The sequence below is a fragment of the Myotis lucifugus genome, unplaced genomic scaffold (assembly GCF_000147115.1).
Source record: "Myotis lucifugus unplaced genomic scaffold, Myoluc2.0 scaffold_246, whole genome shotgun sequence".
Classification (NCBI taxonomy): domain Eukaryota; kingdom Metazoa; phylum Chordata; class Mammalia; order Chiroptera; family Vespertilionidae; genus Myotis; species Myotis lucifugus.
The window spans coordinates 812752-839972 of record NW_005871294.1 but is presented as its reverse complement, the minus strand read 5'-3'; the positions used below and the strand labels follow the sequence as shown (position 1 = coordinate 839972).

At 45.0% G+C, this 27221-nt stretch overlaps 2 protein-coding genes across 10 annotated transcripts in view; one reads left to right on the top strand and one right to left on the bottom strand.

The window, feature by feature from the left end:
- Window positions 1–7362, top strand: part of UBAP1 (ubiquitin associated protein 1) — a 38608-nt gene extending 31246 nt beyond the window's left edge. For 4 of the 9 annotated variants that reach the window (XM_023762419.1, XM_023762415.1, XM_023762417.1 and 1 more), the window contains 4 exons: window positions 4136–4204; window positions 4333–4515; window positions 5523–5624; window positions 6243–6631. In XM_023762419.1, the coding sequence (XP_023618187.1) occupies window positions 4136–4204; window positions 4333–4515; window positions 5523–5624; window positions 6243–6383 (495 nt within the window). In that variant the 3' untranslated portion in view covers window positions 6384–6631. Of the gene's footprint in view, window positions 1–4135; window positions 4205–4332; window positions 4516–5522; window positions 5625–6242 lie in introns of all 9 variants that reach the window. The other 5 variants (XM_014464349.2, XM_014464346.2, XM_006098761.3 and 2 more) reach the window with 4 other exon arrangements.
- Window positions 7363–8626: 1264 nt separating this feature from the next.
- The window catches only part of KIF24 (kinesin family member 24), a 63250-nt gene continuing 44655 nt past the window's right edge, over window positions 8627–27221 (bottom strand). The window contains 5 exon segments of the mRNA XM_023762413.1: window positions 8627–9317; window positions 9841–9934; window positions 11397–13628; window positions 16800–16909; window positions 20336–20407. Of these exon segments, the coding sequence (XP_023618181.1) occupies window positions 9177–9317; window positions 9841–9934; window positions 11397–13628; window positions 16800–16909; window positions 20336–20407 (2649 nt within the window). The 3' untranslated portion in view covers window positions 8627–9176.

Below are 27221 nucleotides of genomic sequence, written 5' to 3'. Positions count from 1 at the left end.
TGCCTGCATATTTTGGTGTTTTCCTGCCTAATCAATTTCTTTTCTGTGGTGCATATCTTGTGTTTGCATTGTTTAAAAGGCTTTCTTTTTTTGTACCCTTTAACTGTTTCCTATTGCCTTCTTTGTTTTTTTTTGTTAAGATTGCTTGGTACTCTTCATTATATTTTCTCCCTACCTCATTCTGCCTTGAAATTTGGTTCCTGTGTGTACCATGGTTCAGCCAATTTGTGGGTGTTTCTTCAGACTGGGTGGTGCTTTAGTACCTGGGAGATAATTTGTATTGGAAGTCCAAGAAAAACATAGAAATTTGTCACTTTAAACACAATGGTTTTAATGGTGCAATTCCTTTTTTTCTCTCTCTGCTAAGAATTTTGCAGTTTTCTCCAAAGGGAGGGAGAGGGGAAGGTGGGGATTTAGATTTGATGTTTAAGTATGGGTTGATAAGAGAGTTGCGTCTTGTGCCAGCCCTGACCCCTTCTGATATGATATCCCAGATGCCTTCCCTCTCTGTCTTGTCTGTGTGCACAGAAGAATCGTCACCTCCAAATACAGGCTCACCTCACATGCAACTTTTTGTGTGTGTGACAAAACCAGATGATCTTTTAGAAAATCTGGTTTTGTCACACACACAAAAAGTTGCATGTGAGGTGAGCTTGCTTTGTCACAGAGTGTATACACTGTTGCATTCTAGGATAGAAACCATGGAAGTCAGATTTTCCTCTGCTGTTCCCTGTTTCTTTGACCAGTCCACAGATTGTTCTTTTTTTTAAAATACATATTTTATTGATTTTTTTACAGAGAGGAAGGGAGAGGGACAGAGAGTTAGAAACATCAATGAGAAAGAAACATTGATCAGCTGCCTCCTGCACACCCCCTACTGGGGATGTGCCCGCAACCAAGGTACATGCCCTTGACCAGAATCGAACCTGGGACCCTTCAGTCCCGCAGGCGATGCTCTATCCACTGAGCCAAATCGGTTAGGGCCAGTTCACAGATTCTTAAAATGACAGCCTATCAAAGACAGTATTTAAAGCCAGAAAGGAGCCTGATTGTATTGTTGGGATATCTCTCAGACACCATAAGAAGCCTGCTATTAGTTGGTAAAAGGATGAACCTTGGCCTGCACAGTGAGAGTAAGGTCCCAGCAATAGCATTCTTGGTAAATTATTGTCTGTTTCAGTGCTTCTATTGTCAGAGAGCTCACTGCTGCTTGTAAATTTCCATGGGCCCTAGCTGGTTTGGTTCAGTAGATAGCCCTTGGACTGAAGGGTCCCGGGTTCGATTCTGATCAAGGGCACATAACCTTAGTTGCAGAGGCAACCAGTATCTCTCTCATTTTGATGTTTCTCTCTCTCTGTCTCTCCCCCACTCCCTTTCACTGTCTCTAAAAATCAATGGAAAAATACCCTCCGGTAAGGATTCACACAAAAAGAAAAACAAAAACACAAAATACTCTGGTGCTACCTTCTAGAAATCAGTTCCTCAGAGACTTTAGGGGGCACTCTGTTGGCTCCCCAGGGCAGTATTTCTTTAAAAAATTTTTTAAGAAAATTTTTTTTATTGATTTAAGAGAGGGAGAGAGAGATTAGAAACATCAATGATGAGAGAATCATTGATCAGCTGCCTTCTGTATACCCCCTACTGGAGATTGAACCTGTAACCTGGGCATGTGCCCTTGACCGGAATTGAACCTGGGACCTTTCAGTCTGCAGGCGGACACTCTATCCATTGAGCCAGACTGGCTAGGGTAATATACTGTATATTTTAGAAATTAAATGCACTCTGGGAAGGATTAGGGTTCCTCAGCTACCTCCCCACCCTGACTCACCTTAAAGTTATAGTAACCATTTAGATGAACTAATGACAGCTCTTTCTCAAACCAGAACACTCATCATTCTTTGAACCACCTGATTGTGAAGTTTCTTTTGGATCCATTCATTTTAGGATGGGAGAGGCTCTGTTTCTTGCTGGCCTGGGAACTTGCTGCCTTCAAGGGCCCATAGAAACAGAACCGTTCTCTAAGGAAGTCATGACCCTTACCCTCAGGGAGCAAAGCCTGGTTTCCATCCTGGCCCTCTCTCTTAGTATGAGTCTTTGAAACCCACAGTGAGAACCTTTCTCTGTGAGAGAAGCTCTTTCCTCCAAGATAGTCAGTGACTTGAGGCCAGGGGGAGGTGATGGTGTGGTCATCTGGGCTGTACACACACTTCACTTAGGAACTCCCAGGGAAGTATTCCTGGAATTTGGTTCTTGTTGGCTATTTTAGGCCCAATGTTTGGGTCTTAGTTTTCAGATTTTGACTTCATGTTTTAGTGTTTACATAAGCTAATCTTAATAGTTGAGAAATCCATGGGATCATCTTGAGAGAACAATCTTATAATGTGCCTTTATTCTGAGTCCAGTATAAAACTGCCTGACTTTAGCCAGTATCTCTTCCCACTGTGCTTGCTGATTGTTAAACTTCACTATAGGTTGAAAGTTAATTGGCTTTGAGGGGAGCTCTGCAAAATGTGAAGGTCTTTGTGGCTGCTATAATTTCTCCAGAGAATTGTGCTTGAGGGCTAAGGAAGCTTGGGTAAGGCTGCTATAGACTTTTACTTAATCCCTGTTTTGGTTCTTGTCCCGCTCTCAGTTGTATGCTATGCCTGGTGTCTAAACCTCCTTTTTGTTGTTTGGTTCTCATTTTCTAGACTAGAGACTAAACCTTCTTCCTCCTGTGGAGGGTGAAGATGGGTGGGGAAAGGTATTTATTGCCTGAGGTTTTTACTGCTCTGAGCACTCATTTTGTGCTCTTGCTTCCAAATACTGAACCCCTCTCCTATCTCTCATTTGTAATTTCATTGCTTCTGTTACCTTGCCTCTTAGCTTCAGATTTTCCCCTGCTGTTCCCTCTGTTTCTTTGACCTTAAAAGTTAATAGTTTTTATTATTTTAGTAGGCTTTGGGGAGGATCAGTGTCAGTTTGCTGTGTTAAATGAAATTCCCCCTTTGAAATGCTAATAGACCTCCATTTTTCAACTGATGATCAGAGCCCTGTGTCAAGCCCATATAGCCAGGCCCCCAGGATTCAGAAATGCCTGGTAACTAACCTCTAGGAGTTCACATTAATATACTTTGATGCGAAAAGTACTGTGCCACCAGTGTGACCAAAATGCTATTTGGCTGTTGGTATTCTTGTGCCCAGGCAGAGTCTGACCCTGGAGAGACAATCTTGGGGCCTGCAAAGTGGCCAGATTGGTGTGATCCAGTCCCCATGATCTGTGTATTGACTCCTGTAACCTAATGACTGAGCCCTGTGACTGTGGGTTAAATGGTTGAGTGGAAACAATGGATTTTGAGGCCTGTAGTCTTGGCTTTTCCCAGCTGACTTTGAGGAGAGCATCTGGTTTTAGCTCTATAATTTTGAACTTGCTTGTAGGACAGCAGACTCCCTGTCTCCTAACCCCATGCCCACATAAAAAATAAAAATTTGTTGAAACATTTTTCCTGGTTCTTGGGAGCTGGGCCAAACTGCAGAACAGCTAGTGACCTTGTTCCCATGGTAGTTTGGTCCTTTGGCCTTCATGCCTTGGGCCTGAGTCATTATCAGAAGAGATGGGAGGAGTTAATTATGGGATTCTGTCCAACAATCAAGACTGGGGTTAGTAAGATTGGGTGGCAGGGAGCAGGCTGCCTATAGCCAGTGCATTCCACATTCCAGTCCTTGAGGCACAGCCTGGTGTGGCTAATATTCTAGCTCTGTAGGACAGCAGCTGTAGCAGGGAATCGAAGCACAGTGTGGGGCAAAGGTGGAGCACCCTCAAAGCTCTCGGTCCCTGAGCTGGCCATGTGTGGGCAGCCCAGTGATAGAAATGAGGATAGAGACCTTGTTGGAAGAGGCAGCTCCAGACTTTGGGGTGTTTGAGGTGAATGATCCCTTCACAGCCTAAGAAAGGGATAATGGAGCTCTGGAAAGAAATCATAGCAGCCAGCTTGGGCTTCAGTCCTGTGGGCAGTCTCAGAACTTCAACTCAAGCCTGGAGGATTTGGGCATGGAAGGGCATGTGGCTCTTGTGGTGCTTTCTCATCTGCAAGGTGGGCTGAGGTAGAGGACAGCCACACTTGCAGAGATGTCTTCCCAGCTTTTCTCTCCTTAGCTGGAGCTCCCCTACTGCTCTTCATTCCTCTTCAGGATGTCTGGCCCGCAACCTGGCCCTTTCTCCCAGGTAGACTGCTTCGACTGGGGCTTTGATTAATGTCAAAAATGGCAAACCCCTAGACTGGGCCATTTCAGTAACATGTCTTTTGGGGTCCACATCTTCTTGCCTTGATCCTCTTGTTTCTCCACCACTAGGCCACACCTCCTAAATTCTCAATGTCACAAGTGCCCAACACTCCCAGCTGTCCCCAGGCTTATTCTGAACTGCAGACGCTGTCCCCCAGTGAGCGGCAGTGTGTGGAGACAGTGGTCAACATGGGCTACTCCTATGAGTGTGTCCTGAGAGCCATGAAGAAAAAAGGAGAGAATATTGAGCAGGTGAGCATTTGGTTGGTGGGGAGGGGAGGTGCGTGATCAGCCAGAGAGAAGTCCCAGTCCTTTGGAGCTGAAGTAGTATCCTGCCTCTATCCTGGAGCCCCCCAGACTTACAGCACCAAAATCTGTTCCTGTGAGTTTGGGGGACTCAGGCACTTTCTTGGGGGAAACCAGCAGCCTCAGCAGCAGTGTTTCTGCTTTGGGGCTGCTCTGGAAACTAGGCTGAAGGAAAGCCTTGGGAGTATTGGAGCTGTTGGACTGTTATCCAACTACTCCCCCACTTCTGCCCCTCCTGAGAGCACATCCTAGGGTTGAGATATGGTCAGATTTCTCCCAGAAATTTTTATCCTGTCATAGCTACCCAGGGAGTTCCAGAATAGGGTACCAGAGTCTTAAACATTAGATGCATTTTCTGACTTGAGCTATTTCTTTTTAAAAATAATTCTTTATTATTGAAACTATTACATATGTCCCCTCTTTTTCCCCCATTGACCCCCTCCAGTCCGCCCCAGGCCCTCACCGCCCCATTGTCTGTGTTCATGGGCCATGCATATATGGATACAAGGTCCTAGGTTGATTACCTCCCACCCACCCCTCCACCCCCACCTTCTCCCTGAGATTCCACACTCTGTTCCATACTTCCATGTCTCTGGTTCCACTTGTTCATCAGTTTATTTTGTTACTTAGATTCCACATATGATGACTTGAGCTATTTCTTAGAGGAATACCCTGCCCAGGCTGTGGAGTTAATGTTCTAGGAGATATGAGTCAGCTATGACAGGAACTCGTTTGAAAAATGGCTACTCATGTTTAGAAGGGTGTGCCTGTCTGTTCAGCTGATAGTCACTGAGGTCCTGTTGTAATGGATACAGTTCAAGGCACAAAATCAAGTCCTGTCCAGGATCTAATAGCCAGGTTGGGGAGATGTCACACTTGCTGGCTTGTGTAAGACTCTTGGGAAACAGATAGGAGTGGCAGTAGGTGCTTAGACCTCTTATTTCTTTTCTTAGATTCTCGACTATCTCTTTGTACATGGACAGCTCTGTGAGAAGGGCTTCGACCCTCTTTTAGTGGAAGAGGCTCTGGAAATGCATCAGTGTTCAGAGGAAAAGGTAGGAACCTTCATGCCCTCTGGAAAGAAGACACAGTGTAATCTCCTGGGGTTCCCCCCCTGACCCACAATACCCTTTCCCTACCAGTGACTGCAAGCAGAGACAGTTGAAGCACAGAATTTCCGAAATGTCCAGCTGCTTTGGATGTGTTTGGCTCAGATGAAATGTTGGGTTGAAGACAATATCTGGAATCCCGGAGAAGGGAAGGGAAAAATGATCTGGACTTATAAAGCGCACTTTGGGATGACTGGGAAGATTGTCAGCCACTTTGCCTAGCCTGCTTCTGGGTTCAGTAAATTGCCTTGGTGGAAGTGGAATGTGGGTGGTGGGACTGGAACAAAGGTTAGTAAGAGTTGGCGCTGTGGCATCAAGCTGTCGGTCCCAGCTTCCTCCACAGCCCTACTCTGCTAGGGCAGCGGTCGCCAACTGGTGGGCCGCAGGCCACTGATGGTCGGTGAGGTCCGAAAGGTTGGCAACCCCTGTGCAAGGGGACCTCAGAGAGGCTCAGGTGGCTCTGGCGAAGGATACAGACTCCCTCAAGCAGCCCCCTATACATCTATTTCTCCACTCAGCTGTGTGGCCAGACCCCTTTAATCTGTACTCTCTTCTGTCCCTTAGATGCTGGAGTTTCTTCAGTTAATGAGCAAATTTAAGGAAATGGGTTTTGAACTGAAAGACATTAAGGAAGTTCTGCTATTACACAACAATGACCAGGACAATGCTTTGGAAGACCTCATGGCTCGGGCTGGAGCCAGCTGAGACCAGGCCCTGCCTAAACCCTGCCACGGAACCACCCCTGCAGGAGGCCCTGAGGAGCCCACCTGTGGGGAAGGAGAAGGGGCGCACGTCCAGATTTTCTTTTGGGGGTGGAAGGTCAGGTGTGGAGACTGTTTGCCAGTCTCTATGAGCCTAGGCCCTGAGCTGGGGAGAAAGTGGGGAAGATTTGGCATGTGAATGCCCTTAGAACTGTCCTGGCTCCTTCCATATTAAATGTATTTGTATTTTGAGAAGTGTCCTTCCCACCTTGGCTGGTTTTTCTGGGGTCTGTATGTCCTCAGCTGAAACCTGGGCTGGCTGCCAAAAGGAGTCAGGGAGAAGAGGCGGGAGGGCCAGACTCGGGAGGGCCAGACTCAGTGCTGCCCTCCCCCCCTGCACTGGTGGACTGAACTGTAATACAGGTTGAGTGCAATTGAAAGGTTCTTCCAGGGTTTTATTTTTCCCCCCTTTTAACAAAGTCTCTTAGTGTTACACTGGTTCTGCAATGTCACTGAGGTGCAAAGAATGCCCTTTCCCCATGGGGCCCTGAGTTTGCCTCTTCTGCCAGGCAGTTACCATGCTTCCCTGACCCAGCCTGTTTCTTTCGGCTTGGTTTGGACCACAATCCTCTGCTACCAGGATTTTAGAGCCCCCTGCTCTAGGAAACAGTTGTCACATTAAGAAATCATTGGCCCCTTCCCAGCACACTGAGTTGGGGAGAAACAGGTCATGATTTTGTTGCCCAGCACTAACTCCACCTCAGTTCTCTTTGGAGAACAGCCTCTCCCACCAGTCCCCTGCTCTAGGATGACACAATGAGTAACAGCTAGTCATAGAAATCAGTCTCTTTGGTTTGTTTTGTATTATGCTGTACATCATTAAATATCTAAATACGGAGGATATACAGTCTTGATTAATCTAAAGTAATTTGCTAATAAATATTTTGATTCTTCAGAGAAAACTAATAAAAATCTAAAAGGTATGTCCCGCTATCAATTTCTTTATTGCCAAGGGCCATTTTACTTGTGTGTGAGTGAGTGATTTCCTGCTTAGATTTGCTTGCTGGGGATGAATCAGGACCTAACCACTTTGTCACTTCAATACTTTCTTCCAACTCTAGGCCTGGGAGACCCAGGAGCTGGCCCTCCAGTTTGCCCTGGTTTTGGTTCACAAAGGCAGGCCAAGAGGAAGACCTGTTTAAACCTGACCTAGCTTGGTCTCTGGACCAAGGACATATGCCTTCCTGTGAGACTGGCTGTTGAGGTGAGACAGGCTAGGCCTTTGGGGTAATTACCCAGAAATGAGGAAGAAGTCCCTCTTCCTGTGATCCCAGACGTTTATGTACTCTGTGCCACAGGTAGGACTGGATGCAAACTGCTTCACCAGCTCTCTCAGTGGTGCTGTTGTAGCTGATAGAACTAGATTTATCCCTAAAGTTTCTTGTCCTTATACTGAATACTGTCCTGTAGTCCCTGTTGTGCTCTTGGGTGGAGGTGGGTTTAATTCTTTTAGTGATCACTTGAAGGACTGCAGAGCCTTTGGGCCAGGAAGCACCAAAGTGGAAAGAGGCTGCCCTCTAGTGGTCAGATAAGGCATGGCCAGAAGTTGACAAAAGTTGACAAAGAATAGCAGGGCTATAGTCTCAGAAAGCCAGCTAGCCCCTCTACTTTTGGCCTTTAAAATTAAGCCCCCCTTTTAAAGCCATTAAAATTTATTTTTTACCTGTAGGCAATTAAAACTTTCATAGCATAATGGTTGTCAGGGCCATGGCTGTGACACACGAATCTTGATTTGACCCATGGTGGCCTTGGTAAATGATGGCCACCTGGAGGCCACTTTGCATTTCTTGTCTTAAGCTTCTTCCTGCTAAAATGATAGACAGCAAGCAGAACTCAAGTGAAGATTGTGTGTAAAAATTCTGCTTCAGAATCTCAGACTGTTGACTAAAATACTCATTGCCAAGATACCGAACACAGGCTATTTTGAGAAGGGGGAGTAGACCAGGGTTTTCTGGATGAAGGTGAGCTAGGAGATGGACTTGCCTGAGAACCACTAGCTCTTCAACTGTTCCATGAGTGGGTGTGATGGGTGAGGAGTCTCAGATTGGAGCCCGGAAATGCCAACAGGATTATGAGGGCTTTGGGGGCTTGTAAAAGGCTGATCATCCCAGCAAAAGGCAGAGATGGACAAAGAACTGGATTGCAGGAAGGGAGAAGAACTGAAAGCATAAAGTGTCTCACATCTTCTGCTGTTAAAGACATAGCAAGTCAAAGTTTATTCATTTTACATTTCAAAAGCCAACCTAAAGCCCCAAATAATGGGGCAGAGCTCACCCTGCCCCTGCCCCACTAGCATCAATGTTTTAGTTTTTGGCTCAACAACAGGCACAGAATTCACCTGATAAAGCTCCTGGGCTCAGCATGTCATCTTCCCCAGCTTGTAACCTCTGGCCTGTAGGTTTCCACTGACTACCCATACTCTTAGTTTCAAATTCAGAAACATCTACAGGGTTATTCTGTGTGTTTCTACAGACAAGGGGTTAGTAAGACAAATTCTCTTCCAGCCTCGAAGAAAAGTGAGGGGCACATTAAGATGCTCCTGCACTTGGAACTGAAGGGTAGAGGCGAGGAGCTGGGGCCCAGCCAAGGCCGCGTGTGGCTATGGAGAGGCTAGCATGGACAGGTCCAGGGAGTGGGTTCTGATATCTGCAGGGATGATCTGGCAGAAGCTCCTCCAACCCCTGAGAACCTAGCACAGGCTCTTGAGCTGCCCCCACCACCCCATACTGGATTTGCTCTAAGACACCACTGTCCTCTCAGGGGCCTCAGACAGCCTATGGCAGGCCAGGTATAGCTGCAGCTGGTTCCTCAGACTCTGGATGCACTTGGACTTCAGAACCATGATTTCATCCAACTGGGTGACAAAATCTTCAAAATCCTGAGATAGGAAACAAAGGACAAATGGTGCTGTTGCTGGCCCTCTCCCAGACCTGCTTTTCTCTTGCAGGAAAACTTCAGCGCCCAGGCCCTCCAGCTGTAAAACCTGCAGCAGTTACTATGGCACAGGGTGGGTCCCACTTCTCTGCATTTGGGACACTTTATAGAGACGTATTTTTCAGGGTAGGGGGTGTTTCTGTATAAGTACTTCTAGTCTGCATGTGGCTCACTGTTACTGTCACAAGGAGGGCCCCAAATAAGCTGCTGGGAAGGCAGAACGGTGAAGGATAGAGGCGAGAAGCATTTTAGCCTGGGAATGGGGAGTGTAGCACCATCCCCCACCTGTCCTTGTACTCCCTGAAGCCATCCCAGAGGAGTGGCAAGAGGAGGCCCAAAGCCTCAACAATGGTTAGCGTGTGGCGCAGACCGTTACCCCACACCTAACCACAGCAAACAAAGCTGACCATCATACTACTACAGACTAATTGCCAACAGCCCCTGAGTGTCCAGCCAAGGCCACTTACGTTAGGAGCCAGCTGGCTCATCAGTGTCTCCTCTTTGAAGCCCAACTCGGCCATTTCATCCAGCTGTTCCTGGTGTGCTCTGATGACCACCTGCCTGGGAACACCAGAGGGGATGCTGTGAACCTCTGGGCCTCCCATCTCTCCTGGGTAGCTTTTAGGAGCTGAGCCCCATTTCCAAGCCAGGAGCTGGCTCTGCCCAAAGTGGTCAAGGCTCTGACCAGGACCAACTCACCCAACCTCCCCCGGCCCCACCTGTTCTCAGGACTTGTCAAGAAACTAGGAAATACCAGTGAGATACTGGGAGAGTCTGGGGCTTCTGGAACTGTCCCCTACCTCTCCAGGTACACTAAGGGTGCTGCTTCTAGAGAGGAGCTGCCCACAGCTTCTCTGCAGAAAGGGTCAAGGCAGTGCCACTTCAGCTGGCACACTTGGCACAAGGTAGAGCCTGCTGTCATTTCTACTTCTGAGGGTCCAGGACCAAAGCGAGGGTATTTGACCTAGAAGCCAGAAGATCTGCCTTTTGTCAGACCCTACCGATGGGCAGAGACCACAGAGACAACAAGATTATCTACCCAGGAGAGGCAGGCCCCCCTCACCTGATTCCTCTGTCCACAGCCCTGGCCTGAGCATCAGTGAGTAGCAGACAGACAGCTAGCCTAGGTAACAGGAGCCCCAACAAAGGGCTGTAGCCTCATAAAGGAAGTATTTGTTCATCCTGCCCTCCAGCTCTGAGGCTTCTGATACTGTGAGGGGGTCTGCTAGATCCTCCATGTCCTTTCTTTCACATCCTCTAAGGCTGCTGTCTCATCTCTGCTGCACCATCCACACACAGCCCCACCCTCATTTTTATCTTCCCTGTCTTGGGAGGTACCCAACCTTAGCTTTGAGGACACAACACCACAGCTAATGGGTTGCTGGGCAACACTTCTGGGAACACAGACCCAACAGAATGAAGAGGATTCTGACCTCACCAGAGGTCATAGGCCTGCTTATGGGGACAGCTCCTCCCTTCTCACATCTCAGTTTTCCCAGGCAGAGGCCTATCCTGGTAGGCCTGCCCCAACGTTTTATTCATATCAGATGCATCTAGACCAGCGGTTCTCAACCTGTGAGTCGCGACCCTTTGGGGGTCGAACGACCCTTTCACAGGGGTTGCCTAAGACCATCAGAAAACACATATAATTACCTATTGTTTTTGTGATTAATCACTATGCATTAATTATGTTCAATTTGTAACAATGAAAATACATCCTGCGTATCAGATATTTACATTACGATTCATAATAGTAGCAAAATTAGTTATGAAGTAGCAACGAAAATAATTTTATGGTTGGGGGTCACCACAACATGAACTGTATTAAAGGGTTGCGGCATTAGGAAGGTTGAGAACCACTGATCTAGACCGATTTCCTTGAAAAGCTGAACAAAGCCTTTCTCTAGTTGCAGTAGAGCTGACACAGCTAACCATAGCCATTCCCAAAATAGGTAAAACATTAAACTGGGGTGGGAGAGGGGTGCCAAAGGAGTCCAAGTCTCATGGAGAGAGTCCAACTTACTGTGCGTGCCCCAGGGTGGGCTGATGCAGTGTCCCGGCAGTCTTGGGAGAGCAGCTGGGAACCAGGGGAGAGCCTGGCCTTGCTAAGCACCTTTGGATTGGCCTATGTTTGAGCCAAGCAATGTCCTCATTGTAACAGGGCAACTTGATGGATTCTATGGACAAATCCAGCTCCTGCCAACCGAGCCCTGCCAGATGCTTTCTCTCCTGAACCCAGGGCTGGTCAGCCACATCACTGCTTCCTGTTTGTGGGGTGGGTGCAGGCTCACAGTGGGGTCTTCCTGCATGTATGGTGGGGAAGGGCTCTCCTGAGAAACCCTGGGAACTGTTCAGTTCTGTCTCAGCACTGGCATCATACTGTTCACTAGCCATGTGCTTCAGGGAAAAAAGTGCAGTCTCTCTGCTCTGGTTGCCCTCTCCCAGGTCAGCCTCCCTCTTGGGCAGCTTGTCAGGTGGGTACTGTCGGATGGGTGATGGGGACAGGGCTGGCAGATCAGCACCAGGCTTATTGTCAGGGGGAGATGATGAGAGCCACAGGTGCCCACTTGTCAAAGACACTGGCAGGACTACCTCTTGATCACCAGATGGCACTGTGTGGCCCACAGATGGCCCCTCTGTGCCCGCGAGACTGTGTGTAGCCCCATCCTGGGCTGGCTGGTTCAAGGGAGGAGGGCCCTCATCGTCGGGGTTCTCCAGGAGGGACACAGTGAGGGGAGCCATCAGCCCAGAAGCATATTCAGAGCACATGCCCAATTCCTCCTGAGAGTCTTCTCCTTGGAAAGGATGAGTGGTTTTCACTGTTCTGGTTGCCACATTTAGGTTGCCTTCACCGAGTTCCTTCAGAGGTGTGCCGACTGTGTCTCTCTGGTCTGGGGATCCAGCAACTGCAATGAGGGACAGTGAGGAAGTGAAATCCTCTTCCTTCAGGGATGGTGAGCTGCCCTCAGCCTGCCCAGGAACTTCACTTCTGAGGGCATCCTGTTTGAAATCCGAGGCTGAGCCACTGCCTCTCTTCTGGTTATAAACAAAGTCTACCTGTGAGCAGTAAGGCTTCTCTGCCAGTATGTCTCTGGGAGAAGGCCCTGAGGAGGTAGAGTCCTCTTCTTTGCTCCAGTCCAAGGGCACTTTACTTGGACTGTGGCCATGATCAACTGCTGCTCTTCTGTGGCTTGTGGGATTCCTGGCATACATCCAGCTTCCGGTTAGATCCTTCTCATCACCATCTAACCTGGGGCTAAAAAGCAGACTCTGCTGCCTTTCAGCCACCTGCTCCTCAGGACCTTGTTCTCTCTGATGAAGGAAGAATGAGCCTTCGCTATTCTCCAGGGTGTTTCTGTGCTTCATGGTCCTCTGACTGGAGACATGTGAGAAAGAATCTTCACTGAAATCGCTGTCATCAAGGTCCTCAGCTTGGGCTCCATCATGACTCTCAGAAGAAGAGTGCAAGGGAGGAGGGGTCTCATTCTGGAGCTGCCCCTCTTGGGGCCTGTACTGGCATAAAAGCCTTTCCAGTGGTTGGTACTTTAACTTCTGTTGGAGGAGAGGTGGCTGCTGGAACTGCTGGTGATAAAAGCGCAAATGTTCCTCCCTCTCCTTCTGATGGGGAGGGATGTTGGTCCAAGATTCAGAGGCAGGCCTAGCAAGCGTGTCCTCCTTGCTGCCCTGGCTGTACTCTGCTAAGTGGTGGACATTGCCAAAGGAGAGCTCAACCCGTGACACAAGCTGCTTCTGCACTGGCTGCACAGTCTGCACTTTCTTGCACTTGGTCAGCTTACCATGCACCAGGTCTTGTCCTGGGCCAGGGGCCCTGCTTCCGCACCCAAGGGCAGTTTTGTGGCTGTTCTGATTTTTCTCAGAGCACAATGAAGCTAATTCTTCTTCCTTTTTTTTGGCTGACTGTCCAGACTGCACAGTTCCTTTGACAGGGCTAGTCTGAATGACCCACTCTTGAGGACTCCCTCTGGAACTGCCCTTTTTACCAGGGACTTTAGGAACAGAAGTAAAAGGGATGTTGGGTGGGTGGCTGGCCAGAGGATGGGCCTTCCCTCTTGTGGAGCCAGGTGCCACCGTGAGTGACTGCTGAAGCCCCAGCTTGACTTTTTTGGGAGAACACTTATCCCCTGACAGGGCCACAGGGGAGCTCTGAATTCGTTTTGGAGAAGAGTTTCCAGATGTCCGATTTCGACTGGCAGCTGAAGTGCAACATTTGATGCCTTTCTTTAGTTCTTTGACCCTGTAAAGGACCATTTTATGTTAAATGGGATTCTTCATGTTCTATAATTCCTTTTCTACAACTTTCAGGGAAACAAAACCAAAGCAAAGTATTACAAGGACTGGGAGCCCTCTTTACTTGAACAAAAAAGATCAATGTCTTCTCTAAGGATATAAACATGCACCCAACATTCCATAATCATAAGTTTTAGAAATCACCACAGTCCCATGTCACTGACAGGCCAGAGGAGCTAGTGTCAGAACTTCACTACATCCACGCAGGGCCCACTCCATGCTTCCTGGAGGTGGGCCAACTCAGGAGCTTCATGTCTCCCACTCACCCAGTCACTATTCCACAAACTGGGCCCTCTTTTCCTGAAAACCACCTACTTTCAGGCTTCTGAGAAAACGAGTTCCCTCAAACCTGCTGGACACTTCAGGAAGCAAAAGCCTTATGGAAATAAGCAGGCTTGTGCTAATACCAATAAGGGAAAATGACCTGTCTATTCCCAGGGTTTCTCAACCTTAGCACCAGTGGTATTTGGGGCCAGGAAATTCTCTGTTGGGGGCGCTGTCCTGTGCACTGTGGGATGTTTAATAGCATGGTGGGCCTCCACCCACTTCATGCCAGTAGCACTTCTCCCCCAGTACGACAATCAAAACGGTCTCCAGACATTGCCAAATGTTCCCAGGGAGGCAAAAATCGCCCCCAGATAGAGAAATAGAAAACCATGCTCTATTCCACACAGAAATTCAGGAGAACATAGAAAAATCCAGAATTAGCTCTCTGCTAGGATTCAGTTCCCAAGATTAAAGTCTCTTACTTTGTGATACTTAACACAAAAACTGTAAAAATTAGGAATTACAAGGAGACTTTAGGTAAAAATGTAACTCTCCGGTGATTGGTTTGTAGGTTAAAATCCCCTAAGAGGGAGCAGTCCTTCTGCCTGGGGGCTCCTGGAAAATGTCTTTTCCATTGCTTTGATTTTAATACAATCCTCAATGGGGGCTAAATGTCCCCTCTGACCATTTCTGAAAACCAAGACAGTAAATCTGACACTGAAACTTGATTTAAATATTCCTTTTAGTCTGAGAAGCAAGGCTAGCAGATAACATAGCTAAGCAAAGAGATGTAGCAAGACATGAATTGTGTCCATGGATGGGCCTTTGCTTAGGTGTTGCAGTAGGGCAAGCATACAAAGAATGGGCTGGCAGGTGCCACAGCAAGTCTAAATGGTTCCAAATTACTTCTTGTTATTCAAATTTGAGCTATTTTAGTTTCATTAAGAGAGAAACCAAAATTTCTCCTAAGAAATATTTCTAGAAACCTTAGTGCCAGAAGGAATCCTACAGGTAATTTGGTCATTGATGCTAAATGCTTCCAGTATACTCTGCCTGTGACCAGAGTCACTCCTGTCACAGAGCTCTCTTCTGATATACCTGTTGGGGTCCAGCTGGAACTTTATTTTTGGACGCTTAGCAACATTTTTCTAGTATGTGGAGAGGTGGAAATTTTAAATCAGAGAGGGGAAATTTTAAGCAATAAAATCATCCTCATTCTATGTGTACATAGATTAATACCTAAAATTAGGCCTCATTTGAGCATATAAAACAAATGGCTTTCATATTTATTTTCAATAATTTATCAGACTACTTTGAATGGGAGAGATTGTTTCTATTGTACTTTTTCTATTCTTTTTCTTTTTAACCAAAATTATTCAAATAATCTCTCAATTGTACTCAGTACATCCCCTATGATAAAGGATTATTTCCATCTTCCTTCACTGAGCACTGGGAGGAATGTCTGTTCCTAATGATGAAGTTCAAGCAATTGATATGATGTCTATGATTTGGGGACTGGGTGGGGTTATGAAACAAGATCAGCTTAGAGTTCATAATTGTTGAAGCTGGGTAATGAACACGAGGGGGAAAAGAACTTCAAATCATAGTGGTTTTATGGAAACAATTTGGATCATCATGCATCTTCTATCTGATCTCAGTTTGTGAAGTAGCCACTTTCTTCTAGCAGGGCTAATGTGCTGGCATTAGGAAAACCATGTAATAAAAGAAACCTCCTTCAGGAAACTTATTTGGGGGACCTACTAATATCAAAAGTTAACATACACTGAGTCCTCACTACTGGGCATGGTGCTAAGCTCTTCATACATATTACCTCATTGGTTCCACTTAACTGCTATGTGAGGTAGGTGCTATTATTTCCTTTTGGAAGGAAACGGGGCTCAGAGAAATTGAAATCTTGTCCCAGGCCACTCAGGAGCTAGTGGCAGAGGCAGGGTATTGGCCCAGACAGTATGACACTAGAGTCCAGTGTTGTAACCACTTTGTAAATGGTCTCTCCTATTTAAATGAGATAAAGTACACAGAAGGCCTCTCTCAAGCCCTGACACCCAGGAGGAGTGCCTCCTTTTATTCACAAATATTATTGTGCATCTATTAGGTAGCAAGTATTGTCCGGGAAGCAGAGATATAGTGGAGAAAAAGGTAGATAAGGTTCCTTCCTGTTTTCATGGAACTTAAATGATAGCTCATCTTTTCTTTTCAATGAGTTTCATAAAATGCCCTGGATACTAAGATTCTTCAACAGTAATAAAATAACAGGTTTCCCTCAAATAGTTTGTTAGTCTGGAGACAACTCCTGCGAGACCATAGAGGAGGATGTGAGACAGGACCAGGCAGCAAAGAAGCCAGAGGAGAGGATGGTAACGAGAGCACCTTCACCTCCCACAGGAAACACATGTCCACAGGTAAGAGGCACTAGGTCTGCCAACAGCTCCTGCCCTTCTCTAGGCCTCAGTTTATCCTCCTATAACGTCTGGGTTGGTTTCTTCTAAGTGCTTCTGCCTTGACAAGTAATATGTATTATGTCTCTTATAATTAGGGCAGAGGCTAGTGGGAAGATTCTATTCCAGAAAAATATTTCATCTCCCATTAGCCATTTAAAAGCTACTGAACAAGGGAATGTGTCACCTTCCTCTTGTCACAGTCACATTTGTAAAATGCCAGGGCCTAGCAGATCACATTTTTCAAATGACCAAGTGCACAATCCCTAATGGACCTCAAGGTCAGATCTCTGTGTGTGCATCACACACACACACACACACACACACACACACACACACACACACAGGCATGCACGCATGTGCGCATGACCTGCTGCCTGAGAAGGACTCACCGGTCAGCATAGCGCAGGGTGTTCAGTGTGTGTTCAGTGGCCACGTGGCTGGGTGAGATGTTGGCGATCATGCAGGTTTTGGCATTGCCGATGAAGGAGTCTTTCAGGACCTGTCCAAAGCAGAAGGTAGGCCAATGACGTCACCTAACAAAGGGCACACTGACTATTGTATGCAGGACAGGGGCCAGTTCCCCTGTCTACAAAAAGGCAATTCATAGAAGAAACACAAATAATAAATACAAAAAAAGGTACTCACTTCACATTAATCAAAGAAATGCAAACAGCCCGGCCAGTGTTGCTCAGTGGTTGAGCTTCAACCTATGAACAAGGAGTTCACGGTTGATTCCGGGTCAGGGCACATGCCCAGGTTGCTCGATCCCCAGTAGGGGGTGTGCAGGAGGCAGCCAATCAATGATTCTCATCATTGATGTTTCTATCTTTCCCTCTCCCTTCCTCTCTGAAATAAAAAAATATATTTTTTAAAAAATTTAATAAAAAAGCAAACAAACCATTATAAAAACGAATATTCTTTTCACCCATAAGATTAAAAAAGACTCATGATACCCTGCCTTCTGAGGGCCTAGAGAAATGGGCTCTCATAAACTGCCCATGTACTGTGTACCGTGAACTAGTACAAGCATTTGGGAGAGCAGTTTGGCAATAGTATGAAAATGTAAAAAATGCACACACTGGTTTGGCAAATCTAAGAGTTTATAAAGAGAACAAACTAGATAACTGTAAACTCAATACAATACAACCATTCAAAATAATTATGTATATCTGCACTTACACAGAAAGACCTAAAACTATTACAGAAGAAAAAAGGTATGATTCCATTACTCTGTAGGTGGATCTTTTTTGTTGTTAATCCTCACCGGAGGAAATTTTTTCTGTTGATTTTTACAGAGAGGGGAAGGGAAGGGGAGAGACAGAGAAAAATTGATGTGAGAGAAAGACATCGATAGGTTGCCTCCTGCATGCACCCTGACTGGGCCTGCAACCGAGGTATGTACCCTTGACCAGAATTGAACCCGCAACCTGTCAGGCCTCAGGGCTGATGCTCTAACCACTGAGCAACTGGCTAGGGATACAGGTGGATCTTCATATACAAGCGCAGAGAGATGCCTGGGAGGATGTTTACCAAAATGCAGCGGTGCCCTAACAGGTTTGGCTCAGTGGATAGAGCGTCGGCCTGCAGACTCAAGGGTCCCAGGTTTGATTCCGGTCAAGGGCATGTACCTTGGTTGCGGGCACATACCCAGTAGGGAGTATGCAGGAGGCAGCTGATCGATGTTTCTCCTCATCCGTGTTTCTGACTCTCTATCCCTCTCCCTTCCTCTCTGTGAAAAACCAATCCTATCTAATAATAGAGAAACATGGTAATTAACCGTAACTTCGCTACCCTTCCCATTGGCTAATCAGCGAGATACGCAAATTAACTGCCAACAAAGATGGCGGCCGGCAGCCACGCAGCTGAAGCGAACATGAGGCCTGCTTGCTCCAGTGACGGAGGAAGCCAGGGTTCCCCGCCTGCCGCAGCCCAGCTTTGAGCTCCAGATGCAACAATGTTACAATTATAGAAGCTAAACAAACCCAGAAACCTGCTTTCAGCCACCAGCGGGCTCAGAGCTTAGAGCGCCAGTGATGGCAACAGAGTTTCAATTATAGAAACTAAACAAACCCAGATACCTGCTTTCAGCCAGCCACAGCCTCAGAGCTGGAGCCGGCTCTCAGCTCTAGTGACAGCTATAGAAGGTAAATAAATCCCAGAATAAAAAAAAAAAAGAAAAAAAGAGAGGCTGGGAGCTTCAGTCACCCGCCAGCCTGAAAACGGCCTTCAGCCCCTCACCCAGACTGGCCAGGCACCCCAGTGGGGAACCCCACCCTGAAGGGGGTGTGACCAGCTGCAAACAGCCATCAGCCCGTCATCCAGGCTGGCCAGGCACCCAAGAGGGACCCCCACCCTGATCCGGATCACCCTTCAGGGAAAACCAGCAGGTCCCCACCCGTGCACCAGGCCTCTATCCTATATAGTAAAAGGGTAATATGCAAACTGACCCTAACAGCAGAAGGACTGGGAATGACTGGTCACTATGACACACACTGACCACCAGGGGGCAGATGCTCAATGCAGGAGCTGCCCTCTGGTGGTCAGGGCGCTCTGACATGGGAGGAGCTCTGCTCAGCCACAAGCCAGGCTGATGGCTGCCAGTACAGCGGTGGTGGTGGGAGCCTCTCCTGCCTCCTCAGCAGCGCTAAGGATGTCCGACTGCAGTTTAGGCCTGCTCCCCGCTGGCAAGTGGACATCCCCCGAGGGCTGCCAAGAGGGATGTCTGATTGCCCTCTTAGGCCCAATCCCCCCAGGGAGTGGGCCTAAGCCAGCAGGTGGTCATCCCCTGAGGGGTCCCAGACTGCGAGAGGGCACAGGCCGGGCTGAGGAACCCTCCCTCCCCGCCGAGTGCACAAATTTTTGTGCACCAGGCCTCTAATAAAATATATTTTAAAAAAAACACAAGAAAACAAACAAACAAAAAAAACCCAAAATGCAGCGGTGACTGTCACTGGGAGGTGGGATTTTCTGGTACCCTTCCCCGTCTTCTTTGTACTTATATGTACTGTTTGAATTATTATTATTATTTTAACTAAATAGGAACACATTTTCTGGGATGAGGACTAATCACCTTTAAGAAAGGTTTCCTAGGTCCCTGGCTGAAATGTTTGGTAAGACACAATCGAATCCAAAATCACCAACTCTGCCTGATAAGTAGCTATGTTATTACAGGGTCTGCTCCAGCCCCTGTGGAGCTGCTAGTCTAGTTGAAACTTCTCCCTGAACACAACAATCGTCACCTCGACCGCCCTCTACCTAGTCTGCCCTTTAGTGTGAAAGGAACCAGGGGCACCCACACTGTCTCACAAGTGATTGTACCAGGCAGACTCCTCCATGGGCCATCTTCTGCAGCAATTACAGATGCTGTCTTATTGGTGTTTTCTGTTAATAAGTCTGAAGCACATTTTTCATGACAGAAAAAATTACCTATATATAGTTTTACCACTCAGAATAATCAGTTAACAAATGCACAATTTTTCTGTATAGTTTCTTCTCATTTCATATTTTAAATTACAGATCTTGATCATCTTTCCTATCAGTACAGGTAAAAAATCTATCATTCTTTTTAACTGCAGCCATTAGTTTTGTATTGAAATACTGGTCTAAGTCTTACAGCTAAGAAAGTACCCCTAAATCAACAAGGTTTCTTTACTTTAGAAATAAGCAGAAAGCTGATGGATGATGGCCAAAAGAGCTTTGCTGCCCCCATGGGACCCTGGCTACCTCACCCTAAGTTTCTATGCCTGAGTATGCTCCCCTCTCCTCCTATACATGAGAACTCCTGGAAGGAACATGACTCCTCCTCTCTCCCCACCCCCTGCCATGCTTAGCATCATGCCTTACAGGCAGTGGATGCTCTGCTGAATGAACAGATGAAGGAACAAATGAGAATCAGAACAAATTCAAAACTCACATTTAACATTACCTGAGTTAATTTGCTTTGCCGGAAGGGAGTATGGGTGTGTTCCTGATCCAGTGCTCGGATACATTCCTTCAGCTGCAAACAAGAAGCACATCAAATATCATATGTGATGAGAGATTAACAAATCAGATTTTTCTTATATCCAAAAGAAAGGCAATTCTCCAAAAAAAGTTAAATGTCCTGGTAGTTTCCTGTTCAACAAGAAAAATCAAGCTAGACTGGGAAACATTGTGCTAGTTGTGCCTAGGTAAGGGCCCCCAAATTAAAAGCAGTAAGTAGCCCTGATAGCATGGAACAGACAAACCCACAGACCTTCCCACAGGTCCTGAGTCTAAGCTTATATAGTGGCAGTTCTGGCTTGCAAGCTGCCTCTCTCTCCCCACACTCCTCCCAACTGCAGAAGCATTTAGAGAAAATATCTATACCACTCCCCCCCTCTTCCCCGCTCACACGTACACACCTATAATTGTAGCCTCAAGTGTCGATTAAAATACAAGTTGTCTGAATGGGGCAGGAAAAATTCTGGAGTCAGAGCTGGAAAGGAACTGAGAACACCTATGTCTACCTCCTCATTTTAAAAAAGCAGGGACTGTGGCCTAAAGGTAAGAGCAAGTCACTTGCTCCTGGGACTAGCCCATCAGAGAAGTGCTCACAGGATATCACTAGTGCCAGCAGAGACCTGGATATGCAGACCTCTAGGGGCAACAGATAGAGCAAAGGTGGGGAACAAGATAAGGGAGGAGAGATCTATTTCTGAGTCATGCATCGAGGCTAAAAGGCAGTAAATGAAAAGGAAGGGAGGCAAGAGAATGGAAGGAATCCCTTGGAAGTGCCAGTGCTGGGAGTTCACCAAGAACAGGTAAGTAGCTTTGTTATGGCTGCTCTTGGTTGCAACCATAGATGCCTGCAGCTAACCCCTCTCTATCAAAGAAGCTGCAGGGTATAAGAAAGTATAAGGGAGTTTCAATGTCCCCTTTTATTGCAAATCAATTCAATATCCCCAAACTTTAGCACTGGGAAGAATCTTCAGAATGGATGAACAGATAACCAAACCATGCCCCTGAGTTCCACCTGCCCCTTAAATATTCAAGTCTAAGTGTGGCCACCAAGCCCTATGAGTCTTTGGGAAATGGAAAGCAGATTTTACTAAACACTAAGACTATCCAAGGAAAATAAGAAAGAAACAAGGGGCACCTTTGAGCATCTCACAGAATACAAGCTTTTTACCCTATTCTAAATGGCTTGTTCCCCGGCCCCTTTACATGCTATAGCCCATGTGAGAGGCAGAGTCAAGCCCCAAAGGGTTGTATGATTTCATAGATACTCCTTCCCAGTTTATAGTTGATTCCTGGACCATAGTTTAAAAATTTGTTTTAAATTGATTTTTAGAGAGAGAGAGGAAGGGAGAGGGATAGAAAGAAACAAACATCGAGGAGAGAGGATCATCATCCATCAGCTGCCTCCTGCACGCTCCCTACTGGGGAGCGAGCCCACAAACTGGGCATGTGCCCTGACCAGGAATCGAATCAGGGACCTCTTGTTCCTGTGTCAATGCTCAACTGCTGAGCCACACTGGCTGGGATGGACCATAGTTTTAAATATGAGAATCACAGATTTCTAGCTAGAGACTGTGGACCCTTGGCTATTTACTTAATCCATCTGAGCCTCAGAATCCTGAACAGAGTTGTGAAGACTAAACTGACTAGCATATAGTAAGTGCTTAAAATGTATTGGTTCTGGGGTGCCTTGGAGAAATGATTGACTTCATTAGGGCTAGGAAAGTACAAGGTAAGAGTGTGACATCTTGTAGTACCAAAAGGCAAGAAGATGCTCAAATAATGATGGGGCATGTCAAAAGGATACAGGAGCCAATTTGAAAAAATTCCCAATAGTCAAATCTGGGACAATTTGAACAACAAAATAAATAATGATAAAAATGGATTATAATCTAGCAATAAAAAAATCCATTTACTGTTATAAGTAATCTATCTATATATAAAAGGCTAATATGCCAAGTGTCTGACCATCCGACCAGTCGCTATAATGTGCACTGACCACCAGGGGGCAGACGCTCAACGCAGGAGCTGCTGTGATGCACATTGGCCATTAACAGAGAAACAGCACTGTGGACCTGGCGCCCACAAAGCAACACTCGGCTTCCCCCAAGTGGGACACAGGCCCCACCACCACCCCAGAGTGACACCCACCAAATTGCAGCTGACACCGAGACCCCATGGTGCAAAATGTGGCCCACAGCCCAGCCCAGCCCGAAAACGGTGGCTGTGGGTGCTGGGTAATGACATCACATAGCAACACCCAGCTTCCTCTCCCTAGCGACTAGCCTTCTTGGAGTTTCTTCACAGAAGTCCTGGAGTAGGTAGATAGGAGACTTGGTGGAATCCTATTTTCTTTTCATTAGCCAGAAAATGGAGATTTAGAAAACTTAGAAACTTGACCCGACTGAAAAGAAGTAAGAAATGGTGGACCTTAAAAATGACTTCAGGTTTTCTCACTGTGCAGAGTACAGTCAAACACTGCTGCAGTTAAATTACCCTTTGTTCTCCTTTCATGATCTATAATAATAATCTGTTTCATGTTGATATTTACTGCTGTGTTGCTGACAATTACCTGAAAGAGAAGTTGGGGTGCTTCACTGAGTTGGAAAAAGTTTAGCTAAATCAGAAAGCAGGTCTAATTAAGCAAATTTATTCTATATCTATAAAAGAATCAGCTGACTTGCGCATACGCAATACATATAAAGCTCTCGCTGGCGCCAATCGCACGCGTGTGTCTCGATCTGTCATTGTCAATCGTGAAATAGGTTGACACTTCTATTATAGAGAAAGGGCGAATAGCGATATTAAAATATTTCTTCTAATTAATTTCCTTTCAATGTGCATGAATTCGTGCACCAGGCCACTAGTATAATATATAAATAAATTGGAAATAACAGCTCTTTCTTACAGCAAATCCAACTAATGAATGTAGAAAGAGTAATGGGAATAGAGACTCCCATCAGGTAAACACCACAGTAAATGGATGCTAAAATTGGGCAGCAAAAGTGTGCCGTAAACAGGGTATTTGCATAGTTCCAAAATATCTTCCCATAATATTAATTACAAAGGGAAAATTATACCCTTACAGTGGAAAAACCCAGCCCAAACCACCTTAATTAGGTTATCAAGGTTAACATCATCAGTAATAAGACATATTGACTTCACACACCACGTAATATGATACACTGAGAAGGATGCAACTTCAGTGGAATTCTTGCTGAAAATTCATTACCTTAATCTAATCATGAGAAAACATCAGACAAACCCAAATTCAGAGACATTCTGCAAAACAACTGCCCAGCATTCTACAATGGTTTAAGGCCAGAATGACAAAAACTGAGAAACCTACAGAGAAATATGACAACTAAATGTATTACATATAGAATCCTGGACCTGAAAAAGAACATTAGTGGTACTAGTGGTGAAATTCAAACAAGGTCTGTATATTAGTTAATAGTATTACACCAATGTTAATTCCCTGATTTAGGATAATTTTACTATGTTATGTAAGATGCTAACATTAGGGGAGCTGGGTGAAGGAATGCTATGTATTTATTTTTGCAACTTTTTCTGTAAATCTAAAATTATTCTTTTTCTTACCTCTCTTAGCCTCCCAATTTATCCCTTATGTGGTCTGCAAATAATGTGCCTAGCTGGAGACTTCAGTTCTGATCAACAGGACTTAAATAATGGGGCACAGGCAACACTATTATAGCTGTGAAAAGTAACAAAGTTCTCTATAAACTGCTATGGAGTGAGTTCCAGGATATTGTTAAGTGAAAAAAGCAAAGTGTAGAATAGTATTTACAGTATGCTACCATTTTTTTCCTGAGAAAAAGGGGTGAATACAAACATATCCTCTATAATAAAAGCCTAATATGCTAAGTGTCCAGTTGACTGGTTGGCTATTCAACCAATCAAAGTGTAATATGCTAATGATATGCTAAGGTCGCTCAACCGCTCACTATGACGTGCACTGACCACCAGGGGGCAGACAGTTAACCGATAGGTTAGCTTGCTGCTGGGGTCTGGCCGATCGGGACTGAGCGAGATGGGCTGGACACACCCTGGAGCCCTCCAACCATCCCTCCCCGGCTGGCCAACCTCCCGTGGTCCCACCCCAGACTGATTGTGCACTGGTGGGGTCCCTCAGCCTGGCCTGCGCCCTCTCCCAATCTGGGACCCCTTGGGGAATGTTGGAGAGCCGGTTTCAGCCCGATCCTGCAGGCCAGGCCTTGGGACCCCACTGGTGCATGAATTCATGCACCGGGCCTCTAGTATATACAAATAATTATAAAAAAGGAGGAAAATAAGAGCTGAGGGGACAGGGGTGGACACTAGACTTCTCTGAACGCGGCTTGTTTTACAATTTCTACTTTAACTGAATATGAAACTGATAAGCTTAAACACATAGAGAAGAATTATTCCAAGTGACTTCCCAATACAATATTATGATTATATATCCCAGTGGGATACAACCTACGGATAAAAAGGAAACTGCAAAGAAGTCTTAATCTGAATTCAATAATCATATTATGAGTGATAACAGCATTATTTTGAAATACATATATATTGAAGTAGAACAAATACACTAATTAATGTTTTAGAATTTAAGAATTCTAGCATAATAGAAAAGTTAAAGAAATACAAATTCAAAACATTAAGCGAAGACTCTATAATCTTTTTTATTGCTACTTATCCTCGATATAGTTTTTATTTAACTTTTTTCCAAGTGAAATTTACATTCAATATTACTTTATATTAGTTTCATGTATACAGCATAACAGACAATCATATACTTTACAAAGTGTCCTCCTTGATATTTCCAGTACCCACCTGGCACCATACGTAGTTATTATAATATCATTGACTATATTCCCTATGCTGTACTTTATATCCCTCTGAATATTTTTAAACTACCAATTTGTACTTCTTAATCCCTTCACCTTTTTCACTTAATCCTCCCCTCTGGCAACCATCAGTCTGTTTTCTGTATCTGTGAGTCTGTTTCAATTTTGCTTGTTTTGCTTAGCATAATATCCTCTAGATTTGTTCAGGCTGTCACAAATGGTAAGATTTCATCCTTTTTATGGCTGAGTAATATTCCATTGTATATATGTACCATGACCTTTTTTATTTTATTTTAAATATATTTTTATTGATTTTTTACAGAGAGGAAGGGAGAGGGATAGAGAGTTAGAAACATCGATGAGAGAGAAACATCGATCAGCTGCCTCCTGCATACTCCCTACTGGGTATGTGCCCGCAACCAAGGTACATGCCCTTAACCGGAATCAAACCTGGGACCCTTGAGTCCACAGGCCGACGCTCTATCCACTGAGCCAAACCGGTTAGGGCTACCATGACCTTTTTTAAACACTCACCTGTGGATGGACACTTGGGGTTGCTTCCATATCTTAGCTATATTGTAAATAACACTATAATGAACATAGGGGTGTATATATTCTTTCAAATTAGTGTTTTGGGAAAACCCTATAATCCCTGATATATTTTTATCTTTCAAAAAGATAATCTATTTCTTAGCTGTGTCCATCTTTTTAAAAAGATCTGGAAGCAAGGACTAACCCAATGGTAGTAAGCACCCCTAAATAGTCTCTAAATACCATTTCCCTCTAAAACACTGGGCTTGACGAATAAATGGCTGATTCAAACCTGGGGAAGGAAATGTACAAGATGAGCTTAGAACAGAAAGCCAAGAAGCTATCAGGGACTAGTAGGGTTGGGTCAAAGAAACACAGAAACATACTTGAAAAGGCTCCCACTAGCCAAAGATACACAATTTAAGCAGCAAAAGAATAATGATTATGATGAGTTTATAGTAATACAAAAACCAACAAAAAAGTAAACGAAAACAAACTCATTGGTCATGTTTAGGTTCCCAGGATACCAACTCATTCTGAAAACTGGTGAATAAAGGCAAAAAATCTAGCATTTATCTTGCCTCCACTGTATGAACTATATTTCAGGATAATCAGATAGCTGAGGAAAAGTTCTTTCCAGCTAATAAATACAGAAGGAATACTAGAATTAGAATATCACCATTTTGTAATCCCTACTGAAACAATGGATATATGTGATGAACATCAACGGCTCTAAAGCTATTAGGTTAAAAAGGCTGATGGTAAATTTTATAATGGAGGAATTAGGCTGACAATACTTGAATCTTTCTTAATTCTTAAAATCACAAAAAGAAACAACCAGACATTCTGTACCTCTTGATGTGTTCCTATAGGAAGTCTAAGAATGACCCATGAATTATTCCTGCCAAAAAAATACAAAACCTAAATCTGATCAATCCTCTAGTTCAGCACTTTCACAAGAGAAATGTGAGCTACAAATATAAACCATATGTTATTTTAAATTTCTAATATCCACATTAATATATTTTAAATATAATATTAAATACATAATTTAATTATGTGTTTTAATCTAATTCATCCAAAAATATTTCTACATGTAATCAACATGAAAAAAATAGAGCTATTTTATATGCTTCAAAATCTAGTGTGTATTCTACACTGAGTATATCTCAATTCAGACTCACATTTCAAGTGCTCAATGGCCACATGTAACTTAGTGGCTACATAGTGAACAGCACAAATATATATCTTAACCACTTTATAGAAACGATAAAGGATATAGTACTATGTTACACATCCACATGGAGATGCAGTCAGCCTAATCCAGACTGTAGGAAATCTTGTAGGATAATGACCTAGTTTTCTTAAATGAATATATTGATATAAAAAGAGGGAGAGAGAGAAAGAGAACTGATAATGAAATAAAAGAGACATATCAACCAAAGGATCTTG